This window comes from Orussus abietinus, unplaced genomic scaffold (genome assembly GCF_000612105.2).
Source record: "Orussus abietinus isolate OABI.00-Male unplaced genomic scaffold, Oabi_2.0 scaffold100, whole genome shotgun sequence".
NCBI lineage: Eukaryota > Metazoa > Arthropoda > Insecta > Hymenoptera > Orussidae > Orussus > Orussus abietinus.
In genome coordinates, this window is record NW_019394268.1 from 66,825 (window position 1) to 91,371 (window position 24,547).

The window sequence follows — 24,547 nt, forward strand, 5'->3', positions numbered from 1 at the left end:
AGCGAGGAAAATACGGCTCCCATTTCCCTCCTCGGCGATCCTACGTTTCGTTCCTTCCGGGCCGACTTAAAGTTCACCCGGAAAATTCCAATTGATTACCTATCGGGGACGAAATTTAAGGGAAAGCGGCGCAACGATGCCGGCGCGTCGCCGGGCGTTATCGATCATTTGGGAGCGCCCCCTGGACGAACGTCGCCTTTCGCGTTCCTCGGCAACACGAATCGTCTTCTTCGATAAATCTCGGTTCCCCGGGGCGGGCGAAATCGGTTAAGAGAGAAACGGCGAGCGGGATGTTCGGGACGCGGAACGGTCTCGAGGCGAAGGCGAGTGAACGCGAAACCGGGTTCTCGGCCCTTGGCAGGGCCCGCCACCCTCCGAATCGATCTCGCGCGATATCCAACGTGATTTTGCGATTTCCGCCCTCCCTTTTGTCCTCTCGTCGCGCGGACGGCATTCACCCTTTCGACGGCCAACTTCTGCCTGACCTATTTCCGCCCGTTTCCGGCCAGGCCGAACCGCGAGCGCATTTGTCACGACCGACGACGAAGGCTAAATCGAAATCCCGATCGGAGTGACGAGTCGTACCTCGCCACCCTCCGGCGAGGACCGGGCGCGGTTCGTCCGGGACGCGCCAAAATGACCGAAAAACTTGTCTTTATGCCGACATGCGAGTGCAGGCGCTCCGGTATATTCCCGGCAGCTTTGATCCGTTTGAACCGTCCGCGTCGGCGTGACATCGTTTGCACGCCCCCGCTGGGCGACGGCCATCGCGCGGATTCGAGTACGACGCGTTACGCGCTTTAAAGCCTGTCGTCCACGACTTGGAACTCGACGTTTCCACTTTTAAGGTAAACCGGGAAAACTCGCTTCGGAGGACGCCGAACGAAATTGAACGGAACGAGAGGGGGCCGAAATCGAGACGGGAGAAGAAAATGAACGGCAGGACGCGTTCCTCCTGGGCCGGGAAATATAATACGTTTCTCTATTATTTCCGGGCTGTACGCGAGGTTTTCCGGCTTTATTTTCCTCGAACCCCTTCTCCCTTACATCTCGAAATAATGGGTTTCACGATGGCTGTTTGTAGCGTGACTCCCAGGAAGCTGAGTCAAGATGGAAGGAGGGAGGGAGAGAAATAGGGTACGGCTTACATTATCCCTCGTAACGTTCATTTCGGAACTTATTTCACCTTTAGAAATTTCATTCGGGGTTCCTCGCGCATTCACGGCGCACTCGTCGTTTCTAAAGCCTTCAATTAGTCCAAGGCTCGTTGTTAATGTAATCGGCTGGAGCCTCAGCGGAGATGCTTCCTTCTTCTCTCCGTCTTAAAAGGAATCTACTTTCTTCGAGGATTTCTTCGGCAACGCGTTCATTCGAAGGGACGGAATCTCCCTTTCGTAATCGATTGGTCGCGCGACGTAATCGCGGTTGACGTTCCGTAATGTGCTACGGGGCAGCCGACCGTCAAATATTTCACGAACGGACTAGCTAATTCGGATGGATAAATTCGTTATGGCGGTTCACCGAACTTCCGGATAAACTTACCCAGATGGGTCGGTCGATGCCGATCGAATCAACCTCGGAAAAGGGTTAACCGGTCAACTTCCGAGCCTGCGGAATCCTACGCGTCCGTGAATTTTCCTTAAGGCAACAAAAGCTTATCGGAACCTCGGAAGAATAGCTCGACCCGGGCAAAAAGATCCCCCTGTGCCACGACGAACTCACCGCGGGTCGGGTTTTAATTAACGGATACAATGAGAAAATGGATCCAAGAGGGAAAGCATTGTTCCAGATCAAAGGAACCGGAGGAAATGGCCGGTTCCTCGGGGTCTCCTGCGGAGTCCCTCCCGATAGGGCGCGGTCGGACCTTCGGCGTTCGGCGCAATTTCGCGGCCGCGTTTCTCCATTGTCGCGTCCAATTAGTCCGGGAACTTGAAATCGAACGTTCGGACCCAGTGGTTTTAATTAATTGCCTCGGAGGATTTCAAAACCGCGTTTGACGAAGCCCTCGTGCTTCCGAAAGCCCGCTAACGAGGTAACGCGAACCGATTTGGTTTCCCGGATTCTCGAATTCTCCCCGCCCATTTTCGTTCTCGCTGCTCGCGTCTCGATCGAAATTTCCTCTGCGAGAAAATGATGCAAAAAATGAAGCTCAATGGATTTTCTTGGCAAGTCTCGATAAGGGGTAGCCTCAACGAGTTTACCGGGAGAGCGACCGGGGTGCCCCGGGTCGGGCGACGCCGCCACCGCAGCCGTAACGCGACGCGTTTCCAGCGTCGCCAGGATTGCTTCGGGATTCGGTCGGAACCCGGGCTCTTCGCTTAATGGATTCTACCTGACAAAAGGAACGTTTTGGGACGTACAATGGAGTCCCGATGTTCCCTCTCGACAATGAAATCCGGGAATTGACGACGGACATGGCGCGTTAAGGACTTTGCTACGTGATTCGTTAACCATCCTCCGGGCCCAACTGCCGGAAAGCTGGGCCAATTGCGCACCTTGTAACTCTCTCGCAGCTTCCGATCTTTCGTTGGCCCATTTTTTCCCCCTTTTTTCCCTTTTTTTCGGAGCCCTCACCCCGTGAATAACGCGTTATCTTTATCGGCAGTTTCGAGCGTCCCGTAAACGAATCGTTCTTATCAGGGACCGATGGGAAAATATGTCGCGACGTCGCCCCACGCTTCGGGAAATAAAAGATAAACACCAGGTAGTATAAAAGCTCGGCCAGCTTAAGTGGCCATTCGCGTCAGGTCGGATAAAGCAAAACGTGAAAGAGCTTCTTCGAGTGACCGAGAACTGACGACGTCGCCCGTTCGGGCGAATTGCGAGTGGTCCCGAAATCGAGCGCATTCGACGCTTGGAGGAGACTTCGGCGATTAGTTTCCCGACCGCGCGATACCGGACTCCATAGTTGCGGGACGTGATAAGAAAGCAGCCACGTATGGGCGAAAAGTTAGGTGAAAATTCCCGAGCGGAGTTCCCGCTTTCGGGAGAAAGCAGCTGTCGCGACGAAACTTGGGCCCAACTTTTCGGAGGCGACCCCGCGGCCGGAGCTTCTTTTCGCGAGGACGCCGATTTCGACCCAGCGAGCCAGCGAATATCGAGACGCGTCTCTCCCTTCGATCGGATTTGCGGCATATCACGGATCGGCCTAATTCCCGTCTAAGTAATCCGATCTAGCAATGGCTGCCGGCGGCCATGCCCGGGGACAATTCGGGCGCAATCTGGAGTTAATCCCAGCCGAACCCCCGCTCCGTTTTTCGTCTCCCCCTCGAATTACGAGAGAGAGAGAGAGAGAGCGGAAGGGTCGCGTCGTCGGCGACGTATGCGGCGTTTCGAGTGGAGCCGCTTAAACGCGAAACCGTTCGTTCCCTAACTTGGCCGAGTATCGAGCCTAGTCCGATTCCGCCTTCCCCGATACTCTGTCGATTCGGCTCGAAGGTCGCAACCGGGTTTTTCCTTCTCTCGCTGCTCCGGCTCTCCGGCGATTCGAGTAACTCTGCTCGCGAGAACTTCCCTCCGAGTTCGTCCCGCGTTGAAAAGAATGCAGTACCGGTGCGGTACTCGTTGCTCCCTGAAAGTTCAACAGTCTCGGATAAAGTACCTCTTAGCTTAAGTTTCCCGCTACGCTTTGAAATAATACTTCTACGGTTATACGGGAAAACGCTTTAGCAAATTGACGGTTCTCTTCGTTAACGCGCCGGAGAGGGGAGACGCGCGATTGCGGAAACGTCGATCTTTGTCGACCGAAACAAAAAATTGCCGCTCTCTCTCCCCCTAGTTTTTGCCGCTGCATAATTTTCACGTGATTTTTCCCGAATCGATATTCATCGACGTCGCCCGCGGAAGATGGAATTTTATCCTCTGGACGCAGGCCAGGGAAATGAAAGAGCTATAACGTTCTCCCCGTGAAAGCCGAGTTCATAATGGAGAAAGAAGAATAATACCGTATAAAGTCGCGTAATGATTTTCCGAGGAAAAACGCGGCGGACGGTGCCCCTTGCGGTAGAATGCGGAAAATGCGGCACTCCGGCGGAGCCCAGGGCCGCGTTGCCGGTTTCGACTTTCCGCGGGGTATTATACGGCCGAACGTCGACGGGGGGTACACGCAATTTAAACTTTTATTCCGCCTTGAAATACACGGACGATGGGGGAAAAAGCTCGACGAGCTCTCGACGCGTCGTGGACGTTCTCGCATCGTCTCCCCGTATACCCACCGTCGAACCTACTTCGCTCTCGCTCCGCGGTGGCGCGCATCGAATAGAGATTCTAAATCCCCTCGAATCCTTCGCCACTGGCCGACTAACCCGAAAGTACTCTCCTCCGTGCATTTATTCCGCTCCGTCTCTCCCGCTCGACGGATCCGTCGGCGCGTAAGCGGAGGTCTTTTCGAAATAATGCGCCCGCGATTCAAATCAAACCCGTACCCCGGGAACGCGGCTCCGGGACCCCGATTGTATTCCCGCACGTTTGTGTAAGTTTGATGAAGTTCCCGGGGCGGGAGGAAGCCGAGGGACTATCATTTGGAAGTTTAGATTGAAAGGATTCTTGATTTTGATGGAGTTTTCATGCCCGGGGAGAGAAGTTAAAGGTCTCACGCGGAACCAAGAGCCAATTTTCCGGGACGCGAGTCTCGTTACGAGCTTCGGATCTGCATTCCTCCCGAGTTGAGCCCTATTCGTTGAGTAATAGTCTTTTTATCGTTCGCGCGGCGAAAACTTCTCCTGCCAAGGCCGAGAATTCTTTTTCCGCGTCGATTCATCCGCCGAGGGCGTCTGGATGCGCTTTCGCGCCAAATGCGGTCGACCCCGCGGAGCATATCCAGTCCTCGGTTTCAAGGGGATCCCGCCAAGTTCAAAGCGCCTAACGCCGTTATCGCGTCCAAACCATCGCGGGAGGCTCCTCTCCCGAGAATGCATCGCAAAGCTAATTCACCTCGTTTCCGCTGTAAAGTGTAATCGAGTCCGAATAACGACGTTACGCCGCTGCATCGCGCAAATAATGCAAATTCCGCCGAGAGTGGAACGGACATTTATTTATTCGCGCTTCTGCCGTAAACCGGAGCGGGAAAAACGCCGGATCGAACGCGCGACTTTAAAGAGCATCCGATGTCGCGCCTTCCACCCTTCTGCGCGAATCAATTTTCGTCTCGTCCGAACACTCGACACTCGACACGAGCCACGTAATACGATCCAATCGGTGGGGGCGATTCGACCATTATTATTAATCGTGCCATCGGCCTGGAAACGTATCGCGCGATGTCAAAGGGCGAGCGCTAACAACGTATCCGATGTCGAGATCAAAGGCTAAATTATCAAATTAATTCGTGACCGTCCTTCCCGCCCGATCGTTACTTTCTCTCTGGCGGATCTCGTTCCGTCGACGGATGCTCGCCCCTCGCGCGCATTTGGCTCGTCTGCGGTCCGTCGTCACGAATTTGACTTCGGAACTTGCTTCGGAAAATGGTTTCCTTTTCGCGCGGCGCGTTGGGTGGTTGGGAGGAAAACGTCGACGGGCGATCGGGACCCGGACCGCGTAATCCGTATCAATATTGGGCCACTGCCCCGCTCCGGTCAATACGCTCATTTGTCACGATACTCGAGGACCCTAACTAGACAATCGAGACGGCCCCGACTGGATTCGCTCCTCCAAAATCGCTCCCTCGTGGTTCTCTTGCACGCTCGTTAGTCGTCAAACGTTATGGTACCGTGCCGTTGGGTACACGATACGCTCCATTAGGAAATCCCCCTCGAATCGAAACCAGAGCCGCGATAACGTAATTTATGGAACCGACGCCGGTCCGAGACGTCGAGCGATCGACCGATACCAAGAAGGGACGGATGCTTGGTCGCGTGGGTGAACTTTCGGCAGGTATCGCGCTGAAAAAATGGCAATTCGACGTCTTCTCGTTGGTACGAATGATCGTCGGCGAAACGCCCCTCCCTCGCGATTCCGCGATCCGCGTGCCGGCACCCGTCGTTAAAGCGAGGAAACGCGGCCATTCGGCGCGGCCGGGAGAGCGGAAAGTGGAAAGCTTGCGGATGTAGGTTGTTCGTATTCCGAAACGAACGGGTCCGGTCTATCGATCCGCGCCGACGTTTCCGGGCCGCAGCCGTCGGCGATTCGCCCGATCGCGACTCTCGCCGCATCAGGCCGGGGTCGATCCTCGGTCTGCGGTAATCAACCCCCGAAACGACGAATCTCGTTGTCGCGAGCGGGGGAAAATCCGGGAAACGCCCATTGCGGGTCGAGAGGGGGTCGGCCCTCGTCGCAATTACGCCAAGTGGTGCGCGGTCGCGCGAACCTTCTCCGTCTCTCCAAGGTTCGACTTTCGGATGACCCGCGAGACGAATCGGGTCCGCGTCTCGCCGAGGACTCTCACTCGCGAGTCGAATCGGTTCCTCCTCCTGGCGGGTCGAGAAACAAAACGATCATCGGCGGAGCGGGGGACGCGCTTAATTGAACGCGGTGTATAAGTTAATTGCTTCCCGGGGCGTCCCGGAGAAAGGGAGCGGAGTTGAGGCGCCGGCGGCGAGCACTTCGGCAGATTACTTATCCTTTTATCCGGCCGGCATTATCGTGATTAACGCGACCCGCCGAGGCACCGCCAAGTGTCGAGTTCTTATCGGATCACGATCCGTTCTCCGGACGCGAGCTTCGAGGTTTTTCGCTCGCGATCGCTCGTTGCGCGTCGTCAAGGCGGACGCTTTCCTCCGGCGATAGGAGGGTCGGATCCTGCCGCGTGGGAAAAGAAATTTCACCCCAATTATCGCGTCGAGAGGCGCGAGCCCCGAGTCGCGTCCAATCGTTCGTTTCCCCGCGCCGCATTAAATTTTCAATCGAAACCGAAACGACGTCCCGCCCTCGAGCGTTTTTTCGCGACGGAAGAGACGCCTCTCGGAGGGTTAGCGATCCGCGGCCACTCCTCGGTCTCGTTAAAGAGGCCCGTACAAGGGAGTTTCATTAATTAACCAAGCCACGGGTAAGTGGATGAAGGGGCGGGACGAGGAATCGCGACGACAAAGAGAATCCCGGGTAGGATGCGGGGGAGTCTCGACCCGCGACTGCGACGACCGCTCTTCCCCGATTTCGCCCCCTTCGGGTCGCCTGCGGGTCGCCTGCGGGTCGCCTGCGGGTCGCCTCCGGGTCGCCTCCGGAGCAGCTCTCGCGACCGAGAGGTCCGCTCGTGGCCCTGGGTCGCCGCGAGTAGCGCGAGGGAAATGAATATTCAACGACGTCTAACGAGTCGGATTCCTCGGAGCTCGACGTCGCCATTGGAAAAACCGTCTACGGGGTGAACGTCGCGAGTGGCGGCCTAATTAGGGGGAGGACCGGCTCAAACGTCCGCGACTCGCGGAGGAGCCGCGTCTTCCGGGCCGCTCCGGCGAGATGAGAAATTACGATGCCGCGGTATTTCTTCCCGGAAGAATGCAGGTGCCCGCCGGGGCATTTTCATAAAGCCGCGAGATATTGCCCCGGGTCGGGATCCACGGAGGCGGGAGCGCGAATCCTGAATCCCTCGTAGGATCTCGTTTACGACGAGGCAACGTCTCGTTCGTAAACCAAGGCGGGAAACGTCCGCGTCCCGCGGGAAGGTGCGTAAAACCCGCGCCCTCCCGAATTCCAAGAGGGCTTCCCGAGGGGGTGACGCGATCTTCCACTAGTCCACTTTTCCTTCCAGGAAAATTTGACAAATAAATCGGGAGCTCGTCCAGGTCGGACGAGAATCCAGCCATCTTCCGGAAATAACCACGTCGGGACGATCGATCCCTTTCGAGGGGAACGCTCGACGGCGCGTCGCGTGCCCACCTCCCGAAGGGATGCGTTCCCTGCATTCTGGCATTACCTTCCATTTTCCTCGAGAACCTTTTTTTCTCCATTTTCATCCGAGCCCCCCGGCTGGCGGTTATACCGATGGCCCCGAGCTAACCCCCACGGAATGCGCACCCCCTTCTTCCAATGTCGATATGTAAATACGGCCGATCTCGTTCGATCCGAGTCTCCGCGGGGACAGGAATAGCTGCTCCGGCATTACCTGCAGATTGAAATGCAGATCTCGGGGCGGATGGATGCTATCCGAGGTCCGAGGCGCCTTCTTCTTCGAGAGAGCCATTGCGTCGCTTCTGGTAGGCGCGGAAAAGGAATCGCGGTTCCCCTCGATGCCAAAACCGCCACCGATCGATTCTCCCATCTCGGAGAAGACGGAGACGTCCTTCCGGAGGATAACTATGAAATCTCTGCGTTTCGCGTCGGGACGATTCTTTGCGATGGCTCTCACCCTGGGCGTAATTATTCCCTTCTATAGTCAACGGCGATATAAGTTTTGAAGCTGTTTCGCGCAATCCCCTCGCCTTGGTCCGCTTTTAGGTGCAGCGGTATTTGCAATGCTGAACAGCCGAGTTCGCTATGGCCGGGGATCGTTGATGTATGTGGGACACTGTAGGGTGTAAGGTGTGAAAGCAAGCAGTACCCAATTAGCGAGGGCACTGCAGAGTCCACCCCTAATTCCTCGGGTATTCTAACCCTTTGTTGGCCAGCGTTTCGTCCCCTGCAAAGCTACCGAGGTACAGCGGCTTTCAATGGGGCAGCGTCTCGATCATTGACTTTTCCCGTCCCCTAAAAGGCTTTTTTCCTACACTCGCGACAAACAAAAGCTTTCAGAGATGTTTATATTATCGAGCTTCTCCCAGCGATGCTCATCCACCGATCACGATTCGGTTGTTCCGTATTTATTCTTCGTACAAACGCGTAATCGACCCCAATTAGCATCCGGGCGAAAAATTGATAAAGCTAGAGTCGAAATTCTGTACGTTCCGTAAGGAAATATCGCGGGAGCGATAACCACCCCTCGGTTCCGTGATCTCGTCGTTTTTTCCCTCCGTATAGGCGTGCTAACGGCGAAGGGTGGAAGCTCCTTTCATCCACTTTCCCCCAATTTCCGAGAAATTCATTTCACATGGGGAGGAGCCCTCCCTCCGAGAGGAAGATTGAATTCTTCCCGGGAAATATTCCGAAGGTCTGCTCTTCCGGTGACGTAAGAATTCCTGCAAAATGTTTTCGAGTTCTCGGAAGCCAACGGAATTGTACGCCTAATTAATTGGCCCCGGAGTAAATCCGCAATCTCTCTCGTTGTCTCTCTTTCATCGCCTCCACGGTGTTCCGCAAACAACCTTCCCGCTAACGAGACTGGTCTCTGCGATTCTCTGAATTTCAATTCATTCGGGAGAAATTGTCTACCGATTCATCCGATTCGTCCTTCCACTTTTCAACGGAGGACCGAGTTCAACGTAAACGTTCGCACCGTAAAATGACGATATTTTCGTGATATTTCAAATGCCCGGAATCGCGATCCCATTACCAGGTCGTAATGTTTTTATCGATTTAATTAGCGTCAATTTCGATGTCCCGCTCAACAATTTTTCTTCATTTACGGAAATCGATTAAACTCGGTAAACGCAATTTTAACCGAAAACCTAACGCCGGACGCTTCACGAGGATAATGGCTATCGATCGCATTATTAACTATTAATTCCGTGCATGAAACATTTATCATTTTGATCCGACAATAAAATATTTGCTTCCATCGGGTCGTATACTCGTATTCTCTTCGCTTCCAACTTTTCCAAATATCGCCATACCGTATGAATCCGTTTTAACGAGGAAAACAACCGGCATATATTTTTTTTGTTCTTCGGGCAATTCGCTTAAAACTTATCCTTCGGAAAAGTAATAACTGCGAGAAGTGGACTAGTACCGGAAGGGGGACCACTCGGCCAGTAGTTAGAATTTAATTAAGATGGAAATAATTCTTTCAAGGCGTCACCGTCCTCCCTACGTACACCTATACGTTTCCTCCGCTATTTGAACCATTTCTCGTCGACTCAGACCTCGAGGGAGCCTAGCTAGTTAACCGGGCTCGCACAGTTGTACAACTCAAATTCGATGCAGCTTGCATCGAGAAATTCCGCAATGTCGACAAGCCCGTCGCAATGAATATTGAAAACGTCACCTCTCCTGGAAGATAAGTCGGTCGGAAAATGAAACGGGATCGGACGAGGGTGGAAAATACCGGATCGCGATAAAGAGACGTTCCCTCGTCGTTTCCCCCTAAACGTTTAACGACGAGCACCCGGGGTGCACCCGGGGTGCATCGAGGGCGCATCGAGGGCGCACCGAGCTCGTCAACGAATCCGGAACGGCTTCGGATGCGAATCGAATCTCATAATGCAGGCCTCGTTGAAATGCTCGCGGAAAGACTGGCCTCGAGATTCGTTTACATGGAAATAAAGAGCCTCGATCGGGGAATTTCATTAACTCGTTGCGAATCCGGCTTTGACGAGCACCGCGGCTCCGGGGAATCGAGTTCGTTCTTTCTTTTTTTTTTTTCCACCGGTGCCGCCAGCTCGTCGAAACGAAAGCTGCGCCCTCGTTGCGGTGGTCCATCCAATGCGTTCAACCAGTTTTCGTTTAAAGGACAAGAGACCGCCGGCGGACATTTGGAGCGTTCAAAGGACCCTTTAAACGAGGGCAGCATCGCGAAAAGCCTCTGACCGTAAACGTGCGTTAAAGAAATAACGCAAAGGGTCGATCCGTTGTCCAGAGTTCCACTCCGAAGGTAGTTTGGTATGGTAAGGCTGAACAGGAGAGAGACGGATCGCTACTTGATCATAAGTGTCGTTTTCGAGTGGAGCGGAACGCCGCTGTCGTTTCCCGAGGCAGCTTGGCTGCAAGTTTCGGCTACGAGTTTCACGTTTTTGTACACTGGCGGTCATGAATGGCTTCCTCGTGTACATGGTGCAGCCTGGGGGTGGTAACGTAAACGTAACGTAAAAAACGAGCTCGAGAACTTATGTACTTGCGGTACCTGATGTATAATAAACTGTAAAATAATTAATGTAATAAAGCAACTTATTAAACAATAACAATGAGTACGTTTAATTAGACGAGCACGTCTAGCAAACCCTCTAATCGCCTATTCCTGATCCTTGAAAATCACCTATAGATCTAAGGCACGAAACTCTGTGCCACCTCCTTGGTTGTCCTATGATCCTGATAGAAATCGGAAATTTCAACCCCTAAAATTTTTGCTCGGGAGAAACTCCGTGCCACCTCCTCGGTTGTCCTATGATCCTGTTAGAAATCGGAAATTTCGACCCCTAAAATTTTTGCTCGGGAGAATCCCGTGCCACCTCCTTCGTTATTCTATGTTCCTGTTACAAATCGCCAGAGATGGAATAGGATCATAGGACAACCGAGGAGGTGGCACGGAATTCTCTCGAGCACAAATTTTAGGGGTTGAAATTTCCGATTTCTAACAGGAACATAGGATAACCGAGGAGGTGGCACGGTGTTTCCCACGGTCAAAAATTTTAGGGGTTGAAATTTCCGATTTCTAACAGGAACATAGGATAACCGAGGAGGTGGCACGGGCAAAAATTTTAGGGGTTGAAATTTCCGATTTCTAACAGGGTCATAGGACAACCGAGGAGGTGGCACTGAGTTTCTTCCCTTAGATCTACGAGTGATTTTCAAGGATCAGGAATAGGCGATTAGAGGGTTTGCTAGACATGCTCGTCTAATTAAACGTACTCATTGTTATTGCTCAATAAGTTGCTTTATTACATTAATTATTTTACAGTTTATTATACATCAGGTACCGCAGGTACATAAGTTCTCGAGCTTATTTTTTACGATACGTTTATGTTACCACCACCAGGCTGCACCATATACACGAGGAAGCCATTCATGACCGTCAGTGTACAAGGAACTCTATTCGGACTTCTCCCGAATGCGCGTCTCTGACTCCCCTCTTATTTTTGTTCGAACAGCTCGTGGGCGGGGAATTCGACATGGAGCTGAACTTCGTCATTCAGGATGCCCAGAACATCAGGCACATGCTGGAGTTGCTCGACCATTGTCCACCCAATTTGCAGGTGAGTCCGTAATCGATTACCGCCTCGACGGAGCGACCCGACCTTGACGTATGCGAGTTTTTATCGAGCAAACGATTCGATTTAATTATCGAGTCATCGGTGCACGGAGAACGAAACGGAGAGAGCGCGACGCGCTTCACCGAAAGGTTACTCGAATAATTGAAGAGCTTGCGAATTTCCAGCCCGACTGCCGGGGCTGGATTTCTCTCCGATTCGCTGCAACGTAGGGACATTGAAATTCATTACGCGTGAATTCTGTCGGAGATGCGAAATTAAAGAAACGACTCGCGAGAGGGAGGGCCGCGCGTTGACGCAGTCAGAATTTAATAGAGCCCGTCGGTCGTCTCTTTTTCATCTTCGCGTTTCGCGCCGTCGACGCATTGGCGAAAACAGACTAAAAAGAGTCTTAAAAATATCGTCGTTATTTAAAAGGTCTCGTTAATCCGTTTAAAACTCGACATCGCCGAGTAAATTTGACTCGGCCTTTCGAGTCTTCTCGAGTCCTCGAGTCCTCGATCGGACGTTTCCGGCAAATTGGGCTTTTCAAACGAATTGCCCGGGTAAATATTTCGACACGGGATTCAGACCATTGTCGGTACGTGGATTTTGAAAAATTGATTAATCTCGACCGGGGAAAAATGGGATGCTCGAATCACGGGTGAATCGCGGCAATAGAATCGTACTCGAAATTCCACCAGGAATGGAACAAACGGTTTCGCGATATCGTCCACTTCTGCTTATTTGCATCATTCGCAAACTCTCGCTCGAGAGAGGCGCGTTATAAGGACGATTTTCAATTCGGAAGCATCCCAAGAGTTTGACCGGTTTCCGCGAACGTTCGATTCGACTCGACGGCTTTGCGTTTAATAGACGGAATAAGCGAAATTATGGAAAAATAGAAGATCAAAAGCGAGAAGAAAGACAAACGAAGGACTCGGTTCCGGTCGAGGGAACGGAAGGAACGGAAGGAAAGGTCTCGAAATGCATACCGGAGTTACGACGTTCGCTCGGTCACCCGTAATCCGACTTTACGGTTTCGCGTTTGAGAGTTAAAGTTCCTCTGGAAGTGATTTGTCCCGGGAAGGTGTAATTAATTGGACTCCTTAAAGTGGTTAGGATAAAGCGTCAAAGTTTCCAAGGCTAAATCTACTGGGTGAAGGACGGGTTTTCGCGAGTCCTTGTCGTCTTTGACGCGAAAACGCCATTCCGGCGAAACGACCATATTTAAACCGTTTTAATGCGAAACTTAGGACACCCAATCCCGATGCTCGGGAACGTTACGACGGAGACGGCAATTTTCACGGCACGCAGCGAATGTTAACTCCACGGTCAGGATGCATTTCGAGATGCGACCCGAGCGGCGACATTTCTGAAACGCGCTCATCTCTCGGCCAAGTCGGTCCATTAAATCGGGAGTCAGGTCCGTAAAGGACAGTGGTTACGTTTTTCCGCTTCCATGGAAATGCGCGAACAGGCGCTGAATCTACCTTTCCGTGAAAAATAGTCGACCTCGCCAGGTGGAAATCCTCGGCGAGGCCGTTGTCTTCGCGGGGGTTCCGGCATTTTCGCGCCCGAGAGCGCGCGCGAGTTTCCGGCTCTTCCTTTTCGGTTTCCCTTCCATTTTGCATCGGTGCGCGAAAACGCATTTGCATATGCGAGATCCGCGGCGAATAAATCCACGATGCGGCGAAACGCCAGCATAAATAAAGACAAAGCCGAAGGGAGCAGAATTCTGGGCCGTCCTCCTGTTTTCGTCGCCCCGTCATCCGGTTACGGTCGGACCGCGTCGCAGGAAATAAAAGTCAACTCGCGACTTGAAATTTATGTCCCCGACTGACGGCGAACAATTTTCATATTTCCCTGGTGTCGCGCAAACTATAATACCACCCGTTCCGCGTCATTAATCGTTTCCACGTCGAGTTAAGTCGAGTCCGAGGGGTTATTTGCTCACGAAATCGTGCTTTGGGGGAAAATCCGGCAAAGGCGGGTCAAAAATCGAGCTCGAACCGACGGCCAGCACTTTTGTCCTCTCCTACGCTCCCGGTCTCTATTTTTTCCCGAGCGAGCTTTTTCGAAAACGAATTTCCAGAGACGAGAGTGCTTCGCGCCGCAGTTGGACGCGACTCTTCAGCCTCGGTCGTGCTCGGTCGAAGCATATCGCCATTGCGAGCATATTCCCCCAACCAAACAACGAGCGCGGATGATCGCGAGCGCTCGACGGATATCCTCGAATCAACCAAACTTCTCCATGCGCAACTCGGTCGCTGGAGAGAGCAGAGGAGACAGAGGGGGCAGCTTGGACCGTGTTTACGCCCGATTTTCCGGGAGCTCGAGGAGGCATTACCGCGATTTCAAGTCCCTTGGGCGTCACCCGCCGCTTTGTTTATATCTCGTGCCCGCGGGCCGCGGGGTCAGTCGGGCCTCCGGCGTCGGGCCGGAGGCGTCGAGCCGGAGGCGTCGAGCCGCGAGTCGGGGACGTGACCGGAATACCGGGAGACTCCAATTAGCGAAGCTTCCTCGCGCCTCTTTGCCGTCCGGCTTGCAGCTGGAAGGGGAGCCTGCTCCCGCTCTCCGCCCTGTCGTCGTCGATGCGATATCCAGCCCCTTCGTGGCCGCCGACGCTGCTCGACTTCGCTCCGAGAACCCAGGTAAACTTCCTTTCCGCGCGATGCGAATCAACCGGGGAAGCGAACGATTTCCGATTCGTGAGAAAGGCGGAGAAATTATGAAAGAGCGACGTCGTTACGCCGCTGCGTGAGTGGAATATATTGATTTACCCCCCGCCCCCGACCGCGAGAGGGACCTCGCGGGCCTCGCCCCGATGTCGCGGCACGCTGGAGCGAGAGTCGCGACGGATATGGAAATATGTCAACATATTTTTTTATATTAAAAACCCGTCGATTAAATATAACCGCAAATATGTCCTCGTATCTATTTTATTTTCTCGAGATGGCCGAAAATCATCCAATTCCGCGTATACATTTTTTTGGATAAACGACATATTTCCACGTTGAAATACCCGGACCGGATACGGGGCGAGAAGCTCGCGGGCTCCATTATTCGGAACACAGGTGCGGCGTCTCCCCCCTTGCCCCGAGAAGTGCCCCGGCACGACTCGCGATTCTCGATGCCTCCCCCGAAGGAGGGTAAATAACAAGTGGTGGAGGGCGTCGGCGGAACGGAGGATTCCACGTGGTTTGATAATGGGAAGGGGTCGCGGGATCCTCTCGCCCGTTAATTCCGTGAGTAGGTGCGACCCTCGTCGGCCGCTTCTTCCCGGGGCGCACCCGCGGTATCCGCGTCGATCGTCGCGTTTTTGGGGCGTCGGAAACCCCTCGGGCCGACGGGGAATCCGCTCGCGAAGCGGAGGTTCATTGACACAAAAAGTTGGCGCGACCTGCGAAGAAAAGTAATTAAGGTCGTTCTTGCCCTCTCTTGCCGCGGGGCTATTTACGCGGAGGAACCCGACGAAACGCGGCCGGAGCCGAGCGAGGTCGGAAATATTATATTTCGTCTCGGAACGGCCCAAAGAGCGAGATCGATCTTCGTCCCCGACCTCGCCTTCCGGTCCTAAAAGGCGGGACCTGGACAACGGCGAAATCGGCGTACCTCTCTTTGGGGTAAAGAAAATCGTCGTAGGCGGATTTATCCTCGGCGAGAATCCGCCGGGGAAAATTGCGGATTTATTCGTCCTGTAGGAGCCGAAATTGAGCCGGGCCGATACCGGGATAATTGCTTCCAGGTCTCGTACCGACGGCGAGTGATTCGATCACCAAATTAAATTACGCTATCCCTCCCCGCCGCGAACGCTCGCCCGGTCGGGCCGAGGTCAGCGGCGGCTCTCTAAACGTTTAGACATCGCCCGCAAATCTCCATTTCATTTCGACTCTCGCGGTACGGCCGATCGACTTTGCCGCATTTCTTCCTGGTTTTGTCGAAGTCCAGATTGACGTCGTCCGCGTTTATGTATTTTATGCGGAACGCTTGCGCCGCGTGGTCTCGGAGAAACATCGGCTCTCGGCGTTTCGCGAATCGACTCGGGCGAGAGGAAATCCGTATCTTCCGTTATCGCGAGCAACGATGGATCTTCGTTCGGGCCGTTGCGTCCGGGCATTAGAATTCACCCCGGGAGAGCGAAGTAATGGGTTTTCGACTGTCTTAGGTTCGGTTCCGCCACCTCGAGGGTGTTTCGGGCTGTCCCTGAGTTCTGCCCGGGGCCTGGTCGGCTTTTTCGAAATCCGCCCGCCGAGTCGAGGCTTCGCTCCCTCCGTCGGCTCGCGCCAGTCCCGCGAATTAGAATTCACCCCACGAGTCCGAACTAATGGCTTTTCGATTCTCCTCGGTTTATTTAAGCATCCTGCCCACGACCCCGTCCGACGGACGGGACGGTTTAAACCGTCCCTGAATTCCTCCTCGGCGGTGGCTTCTCCGGCCTCGAAATTGTTTGTCGCGGCGGGAAAAAATTGGAGTATCGCGATCGCTCGTTCCCCGTGGACTTTCCCCGGGTATGCGATCGGTCCTCCGGGCCCGTAGTTTGTCGCGATTTCCTGGATCGCCGGAGGGTGAGCCGAGGGTTACGGGAATATCCATTGGCATTCAAGATGGCGAGCATGCCTCCGGGATCCCGGGAAGACCGGCCCGTGCTCTCCGAGCACGAGAGGCTTCCGGTTTAGGGTCGGAGGTTATGTAGGCGCGTAAACAATGCGTATAGGTTAGGGGACGACGCCTACTCGGGGTGGGTGGCGGCGGGAGGACGCCCGGAGCCCTCGCCCGGTCTCTAGAGCTTAGTTTCGCGTGCTCGTTCGAGCGAAAACGTCCCGTGTTATTACCGCGGGCATTGTTACCGTCTGGCATTAAGTAAGAGCCGCGATTATTAACCCCCTAAGCCTCGTTTTAATGATCAAAGTCGCGTAGCCATGCATTTGCTCGCCGAATTAGCCGTAATAACGTAATTCGAGGTTAAGCGTTAAAATTCACGTTACGAGAACGCGACTCGATTGGACCCAAATCTGGACGATTTCCTGGCAAGCGAGCTCGCGCTTTTCTTTGCAGGAAGCTTCGATTTTTTTTTTTTTTTCAAGTGGACGTTATCCATAGGAAAAAAATACATACATTAGAGTCGTTGTTTAATTCCCAGGAATTTCGTGTCTGCGGGCTTTCGATGATGCGATTCGATGTGGCCAGCTCGAGTGCGGATATTTACATTTAACGGACGGACGCGATAGCGGCTCGTCGAGTTTTCGTCTCGGATTCTCCTTGCCTTCGTAACGTTATTCACCGGCGGATCCGAATTATGTAAATCGATCGTGTTTACCGACTGCCGGTGGATCTTCTATTAGTCCATCCCGGAGTATCGCCGACTACGGGCGGCTTACCATTATCCGCTTATCCATTTACCTGCAATATGTGCCGACGCATCGATCCGTATATTTGCCATTACTCCGTCATTTACCGATCGAGCCGAAGATGGCATCTGCAAACCAATGGCCAATCCCGATCGTCCAGGTTAAAATCCATGGCCAATCCCGATCGACCAGGTTAAAATCATTTTACACGGGAGAAAACATTGGAAAGTCGGGGGAAGGAGGAAACTCCGCAAGACGCTTCGCGTTCTCTGGCTTGAATTTCAGGAGTCGTCTTTAATGCACTTTAAGCACGGCCTTCGTACTTAGCGGAGGTAACTTCGTTATAAGACCCCGGTACTTATTTCAACTTCCTGGTTCGCACTCCTCGCTGTTCCTTCACCCACGTATTCGCCCGCGGTCGTGTACTTCGGGCTTTTCGCAAATGAAGAACTTCGCAACTTGGCAACTTTGCGGCTAATCAGGGACTGGAGGCCCTCGCTCCCTCCCTAGTTTTCGTTTTGCTTATCCATACATCGCGAGTTTGCCCGGGGGCCCGGGGGCCCGGGGGCCCGGGGGCCCGGGGGCCCGGGGAACGGTCTTTTATTCGCCGAAGCGAATGGAAATTCGCGAAGGTGAAGCATTTACCGCGAAATGTCGGATAAGTGATTCTTTACGTGCCGGCGACCGTTCGCGAAAGCCGCTAAAAAGATGGCGAGAGGCCAAGAATTGTTTCCGACGGAGTCGATACAAGATACGCCCCCGGGAAGTGAATCCAGGAGTCATTGCCAATGCGGTTTAAGAGGAGCCCGGACGAGGGGCGAGACGAGAGTTCGCCCTCTCGGGTCGGCTCGTGGAAATTGACACGAGGTTGTCGTACGGACCGTAACCGCGTTTCGGGGCCGTTTCTTCCCTTCCGCAACGTGCCGGGCATCCAGACGCAAAAACGGGAGACTTTCCTCGATTTTCTCTGCCCCTCCTCGCGACCTTTCGACGCCGACTTCTTCCGACCGTTCCCACCTATCGGACCGTACGGTCCCCTTCTTCACGCCGTGATTTCTCTCCCCCGAGGGTGGGCCGGGGAGGGATCGAGACGTTCGAGCAACTGCAAAGGCAGGCGAATGGGTGGACGCGCGTCGAGGTGCACCCGATCGGGGCTGGAGCGGACACTCCGCGGTAAGAAATGGATGAAAATAATTGGACGATTTACATTCTCATAAATATGGGGAGCGAGAGCGAGGACTGCCCGGTACAAATTGCCGACCGAGGAAGATAATAGTTTCGGCCGAATCTCGACGGAGAGCCGCGTCCATTTGCGCCTACCCCTTTTCGTTGTACGCTTTATGAGCGTATAAACAAGATTTCGTGGAATTCCAAATGGCGGGACTCGATGAATAATTATGAAACTCCTCGGGACTTGGGATCGCGCGTCGACTTCCGATTCTTTCCGTCGGTTTATCCCGAAATTGGTCATTTATTCCGACGTTCCCGACGGGGAGGCAAGAGGGATCGCCTCCGAATCCGGCTCTTAGAGCGCGAGCAATTTGGCGTCTCTCGGCAAGGAAAGTCGGAATTTCCTCCATATTTGCAAAGTGCAACTCCAACCAGAGGGGAGACAGAGGCAGAGGGAATTCGCTGGCTTTGAAGTGCGCCAAACCGGGGAGTTCCGGCAAAGTGAAACTTTGCGTTAAAGATTAAACGCTTTAAACGGTTGATGCGACATGGAGCTCGAGAGAAATTTCCTCGAAATTGATGGAAAATTAGGTCGATTTTGCCGCGACGCTCCCTTTAATGCCGGATCCAATCATCGAATATCGGGTATTTACTCGTGAAAGAATGATCCGCTGGCTGCAATTTTTAATTAAATCCCAACGGTCGCGTCGATCGCTTCGCTGATTCTTTTTTTTTATTTTAATATGGGAAGCTTGAACGTAATCAGAGATTTTATGCGAGGCGGCGCGACGAGGAAGGGAAAAATTGAAAACGACGGAAACATCCCAGTCTCTCGGCGAGAGAACTCGAGGTATTTTCGCGAGGAAGGCGGAGACGTCGACGCGATCGCAAAGCGCATCTTTCGAGCGACCGGGAGTTTTGAAGTACCGGCGGAGGGAGGGGTTTGCAGGAAAAGGAAGCTTCGGAGATTAAATGGCGAACTCGTCGGAACAAAAGTGAGACTTTCCGAGAGAGCACCGAGCGCGATGCACTTCGTCGCGCCGGAACGACCGCGGTTTGGCGACGGGAATCGCGGGGGATAATGGAATTGCGTCCATCGAAGCTTTACGAAGCGCCTTTACGTCCGTTCGGAATTTTTACGCGGATCTGTCGCTTTTCCGCCTGACTTTTTCGAGCGGAAGATTTAAAACCTTGCCTATATCGATAATTAAAATGAAAAAATGGACGAAGACGTTGCGGAAAATCGGCCCATTTTCTAGTCACCGTCGAGTCGTACTTGAACGAGCTCGCCGATACGGAGGGGGAAGTTCCGAAAGAACCGATCGATCCTAAATCTCGGGAGAGAGGAGATTTCGCGAAGCCGAGGTCGGAATTAACGATGCTCGAGGAGGAGAGAGAGCGAGATCGGGTTATAAAGCAGGAGCATTAGATAAATATAGGTTTTTCTGCCAATAAAGAATGTGCAACCACGTAGAGAATACGTGAGGTGCATTCCGCCGGACACGATAAATCCTCGGGACGAATGCCCGGGGAAGGGACAGGGAGCGCCGCAAGGGCGACGGGGCGAGAATGGGAAAGCATTTTCGGAATGGACCCGTAACGCGGGATTTATCATCCCGAACGATCAGGCGGCTTAAAACGATCCGTGGATGAATCGCGGCCGAGCACTCGACGAAATTGTCCCGTTCGGCCGGAAAGGGGTCCCCGACAATTACGACGCCACCGCCGCCATTTCTTCGGGCTTTTCGGCAGGGTCAAACGTTGCGGCGGATAATTGCGCGAATCGTGACGACGACAGGCGTCGCTTTTTTGTGCTTGCATGCGCGACGGATGGAACGCGTTCGCGCCGTTTGTCCCAGTTTTTCGGGGTCGAGAAAGGTCTTTGGCGGCTTTTGTGCGAAGTCATCGGAGTAAGCGCATCTCGGTGCGTTTCCGCGCATCTTTTGACGCGTTCTTCGCAACGGAGAATCTCGTCGAACGAGGTCGGGCTGTCTCGTCTTCGGATCCGAGGTTTTGCTCGCGAACTCTGGATGGCACAATGGCCGAAATTCCCGGAGCGACGCGCGAGCTGAAAAAGTCGCACCTTTATTAAGCCCCGCCGAGGGAGGAGCGCAAAGACGCCGGCGTGCGACCTCCTTATAATGGATTTCCACGAGAACGCGTTTTTCCCCGAGCTCGGGTCCCGGAGTGTATCTGGACTTTGACGGCGGATCTTCCATTTCAATCGCGAGTCGGTTGGTCCGCTCTTGTCTCGACGCCGCGTCGTTTCCGCCCTCGTCCTCGGAATCCGCTCGTAAGATAAAAGGTCGCGGCCATATCGTAAAACCGGCTCGGTTCGCGTCGAGTGTTGTACCGAGAGAAACAACGAAGACGTCGAACGGAGACTTCGGGGTGGATGCGTTTTCGAAGATAAATCGTGCGGAAAGTTCCATCGAGGTCTGGCATAAGGCGAGGCGCGAACGAGACGCGAACGAGACGCTCTCGAGATGATCGATGGCTCGCCTCGAGAGGTTGGGTCATTAGGTAAGTCGTGTCGCGAATTCGCCTCCGGAGTTCGAGGCGCGATTACGAGCCAGCCGTCGATCGAGATGACGAATGCGACGCGAGTCGGTTTCCGCCACGTTGACGGAAATTCGCGGGGACGCCGAGGTCGATTGAAACGGTCGAATCGATCGGAGCGCCATTTGGCCGATGAAACGAAAGCGGGCAACGGCGTTGCCGGTTGCGTGTCGCCCAAAGAAATAGGAAATGGGATTTTTACGGACAACGAACAACTTTTTAATTAGGCGCGTCTAATAAAATTAAGCGGGTGTTTTTTTTTTTTTTTTTGAGGGACAAGTACGCGTCATCTCGCTCGCGGTGAGTCGGTACCTTTATGCGGAATAGAAACGAGAACGCAATTCTATGCGAAAAAAATTGGGCGGTAGATATAACTTATTTGGAGTCGAATCGACATCGCGACGGGGGAGACGAGCGGCCCGATTGGCAGCTCCGAATCAACGGACCCGAGTGGCACCATTAATCCGCCGACACGTTCGTCGGCAATTCCTTTTATTTCCCGACCGACCTTACCACCCCCGCAGGGGGATGTCCGCAGCCTTGCCGACTTCGCTGAAAACCCGGAATTTCGCCCCGACCGAGCAAGTGCCCTCGTTACTCTCCCGCGAGGCGATAATTGTTTCCACCCTCGATCCCTCGGTACCCATCCACCCGGAGATCCTTTTCAATGGAACGGCGGTTCCTCGTCCCGATATTTCGCCGAGGAAACTCTCCCACGATTTTCCTGCGTTTCCGCACTCGAAGGGGCTCCGGAACTTCCGCCGGAGTAACGAGCGACCCGAGCGGTCATCGCGTTCGACGGAGCTGGAAGCTGGAACGACTCCAGGGATTTTTCGAGGCACCGTTCGATCGGCGAAATCCCACCGAGCGGAAACATTCGATTTTGCGAAATGGAAACGTTTCGCGGGAAGGAGGAATTCCTCGGGAAGAGAGACGCCGAGTTGGCAAGCAAATACCCTTATTCCTTCGAGGGAGTGATTGGCACACACTTTTCTGCCTTCCCGAATCCTCATCCCGGGAACGCGAATTATCGCGAGATCGGAAATTCGTGAGCTGAAAGGGATAAACCGGTCTCGCCGCAACGAGAAGGGAAGTTTACCCGCGTTACGAGAAGAGACCGTGAATTCGGTTCCGAGTCGCGTAGGTACGTTGTTTAGCGACTTTATCCGGGAGGGCTCTCGGCGGTATCGATTCCGCCTCGGAATCGCGTCTTCGTGGGTTCGGGTAAATTCCGCGTATCGGTTCTGGCTGCGGGAAATGGCGAGTGGCGGCTGTACCCAGGTAATTGGAATATAGCGAGTGGTAACCGTATTTCGCCTCGTCCGGGAGACGAATAGATATCGGATATAGGGGCAAATGTTTGCCGCCGGTCCCGACTGCGAGACGTCCCTTGGCCCGGAAAGGAAAAACGTCGGAGGAGTCTCTTCCCGTTCGGGCGCGAAATCGTTCCCATGGTCGATGTCCGGTGGAGGAGGTCAATTATTCGCCACTGGGGCGAGAAACGCGCGCGGCATGGCGGGATCGATTCCAGGCGTCCCCCTTCCGCGATCCCTCCGATCGAGGGCGGGTGCCAGAAGACGTTGCATTTCGTTGACCCCCGCGAGGGCGGAAATTCCTACGTCGTCTCAACGTGCCATCGGGAACGAGAAACCGGCAGCGATCGAAACCAAGTTCGGGAGGGGAACGTTAACGCCCGCCGCTCTAATGGGCCGACATTAGTCGGAATTCTTCGCCGGCTAACTTGCCGCAATTAACGCCGCCGAGGCGCGTTAATACGTCATCCTCTCGAATTGGCCCCGATTTCGGGGAGTCGTTAAGCGGCCGATTAACGTCGAACGGAGGAATCTGGTTGGAGTTATTTAGCGAATATTCGCCTCCCCCTCTGGAGGTCGGAAGCGCGTCCAAGTCCGCGGAAGGAAGGGAGTCTCGACGACTATTAATTAGCCCCGCGACGCCTGGGGAAGTCTTTCATTTAAAAGTTGAAACCACGCCGTAAGGCGTGGTCTTCGACCCCCAAGTTTTTCTCTTCGCGTTTATGTTTAATGCATGTCCGCCCCGCGTCGCGGTGCCGACGTCGCTCGCCTCGACATTAGCATTTTTTAATGGCGGACAAAACGCTCGCGACCCCCGCGAAAGCTGCTTTTTGGAACGATCAAAGGGCAACGTTTTCGGATTCGTGCTTTTAAATCGGACGGTCGGGGGCGAAGAGAGGAGCATTTTTAATGTCCCGATTTTTAATTCGGACGTTGGACGTAAATGTAAAAAAATGTGTAATTTTTGGTCGATCTCTAAATATTTAAACGGGACCGAGATAACGTTTCAATTTTGTAATTGCACGGGAGGTGGATTAATGCTTTTACGATTGTTTGGCGCCGTTTCTCTCCCTTCGTTTACGTGATAATTCGATCGAAAGAGGTCTGGAAAATTGCACAAAAGGAGGGACAATTTTCTCGTTCGAAATTGCACTTTGAAAGCCTTCCGTGGTAAATTTCACAGCCCAGGTCGGGGCTTTTAGTCGGGACAAAATTTGTTTCGAAAAAACCCGTTAGCGAGGCGCTAGTGGAGCTCGCAAGGGGATTAGCATTTTTTAATGGCAGACAAAACGTTTAGCCATTGGCTCTTCTCCAGGGCGGGGACCGAGCCCGTAATAACCGAAGCCGAAACACGGTTTGCCTTTTTCGCAACTCGATTCCTCCTTCCGCGATGCGTTACCCGATCGGATTTGCAGCCCGAGCTGTCGGTTTACCTTCGGTTTATCTCGGTCACCTCGTGCAGGGTGTAAGGATGTTACGGGTAATAATTCCTACACCACCCCACCTCTCGGTTCTAAAAAAATTCCCGCGTCGGATTAAACGTATCATCGCGAAACGGCTCCCGATTGCCGTTCGACATCGCTTACGCGATTCTCCATAGCATCGGAGAACTTCAAGATACTCGATTCAACTCGTGGAATGCCCCGATTGAAATTCATATTTCCCGCAGGTGTCTCACACCGCGACTCGGCCGGTTAAAAGCCAGAGGTCCTTTCGCTCGCGATTTCTTGGGGGCCTCCCCTGGTTCTCCCGTTCGTCGCGAAACCCACCCTTGGTACCAAGGACTAATTAAGCCACCTTCTCGAAAGTCGGCAAGTTTTCAAAGAAATTCGCCCACTCCGAGCTTCCTCGATTGGCGCACTCTTTCCCGCCCCTTTCCGCGAGGCGGCAATTTTGCGAGCTTGCAGCGCCAAAGGCCGCCGCAGGAAGTCGCCTTCCGGCTTCCTCCCTCTGCCCTCTCGCCGGAACACTCCGGATCGTTCGACTCGACTCTTACTCCGGGTGCATTCGTGCTAAAAGCCCCGCGCGGCCTTTGGGGTGGATTTGCGACACTTAGGCCGAGCGACTTTTCACCCCCGCGGTTGGCCGCGACCTCTTCGATGCTCTCGGAAACGAGGGCAAAACGGAACGCTCCGCGTCTTCGTGGGTCCCTTTCGGAAGAAAGGGGTGCTCGTGGCGACCGAGGTGGAGTCGAAACGGAAGTCGCTCGAAGCGGGGCAAGCCGATGGTC

General features: G+C 53.7%; 1 protein-coding gene across 13 annotated transcripts in view; it reads left to right on the forward strand.

Annotated features, from left to right (window-relative positions):
• LOC105702683 (neurobeachin) overlaps nucleotides 1-24,547 on the forward strand; it is a 107,438-nt gene that overhangs the window by 13,252 nt on the left and 69,639 nt on the right. For 12 of the 13 annotated variants that reach the window (XM_012430421.1, XM_012430496.1, XM_012430431.1 and 9 more), the window contains exon 2: nucleotides 11,826-11,930. In XM_012430421.1, the coding sequence (XP_012285844.1) occupies nucleotides 11,826-11,930 (105 nt within the window). Of the gene's footprint in view, nucleotides 1-11,825; nucleotides 11,931-14,389; nucleotides 14,579-24,547 lie in introns of those variants that run through there. The other variant, XM_012430515.2, reaches the window with a different exon arrangement.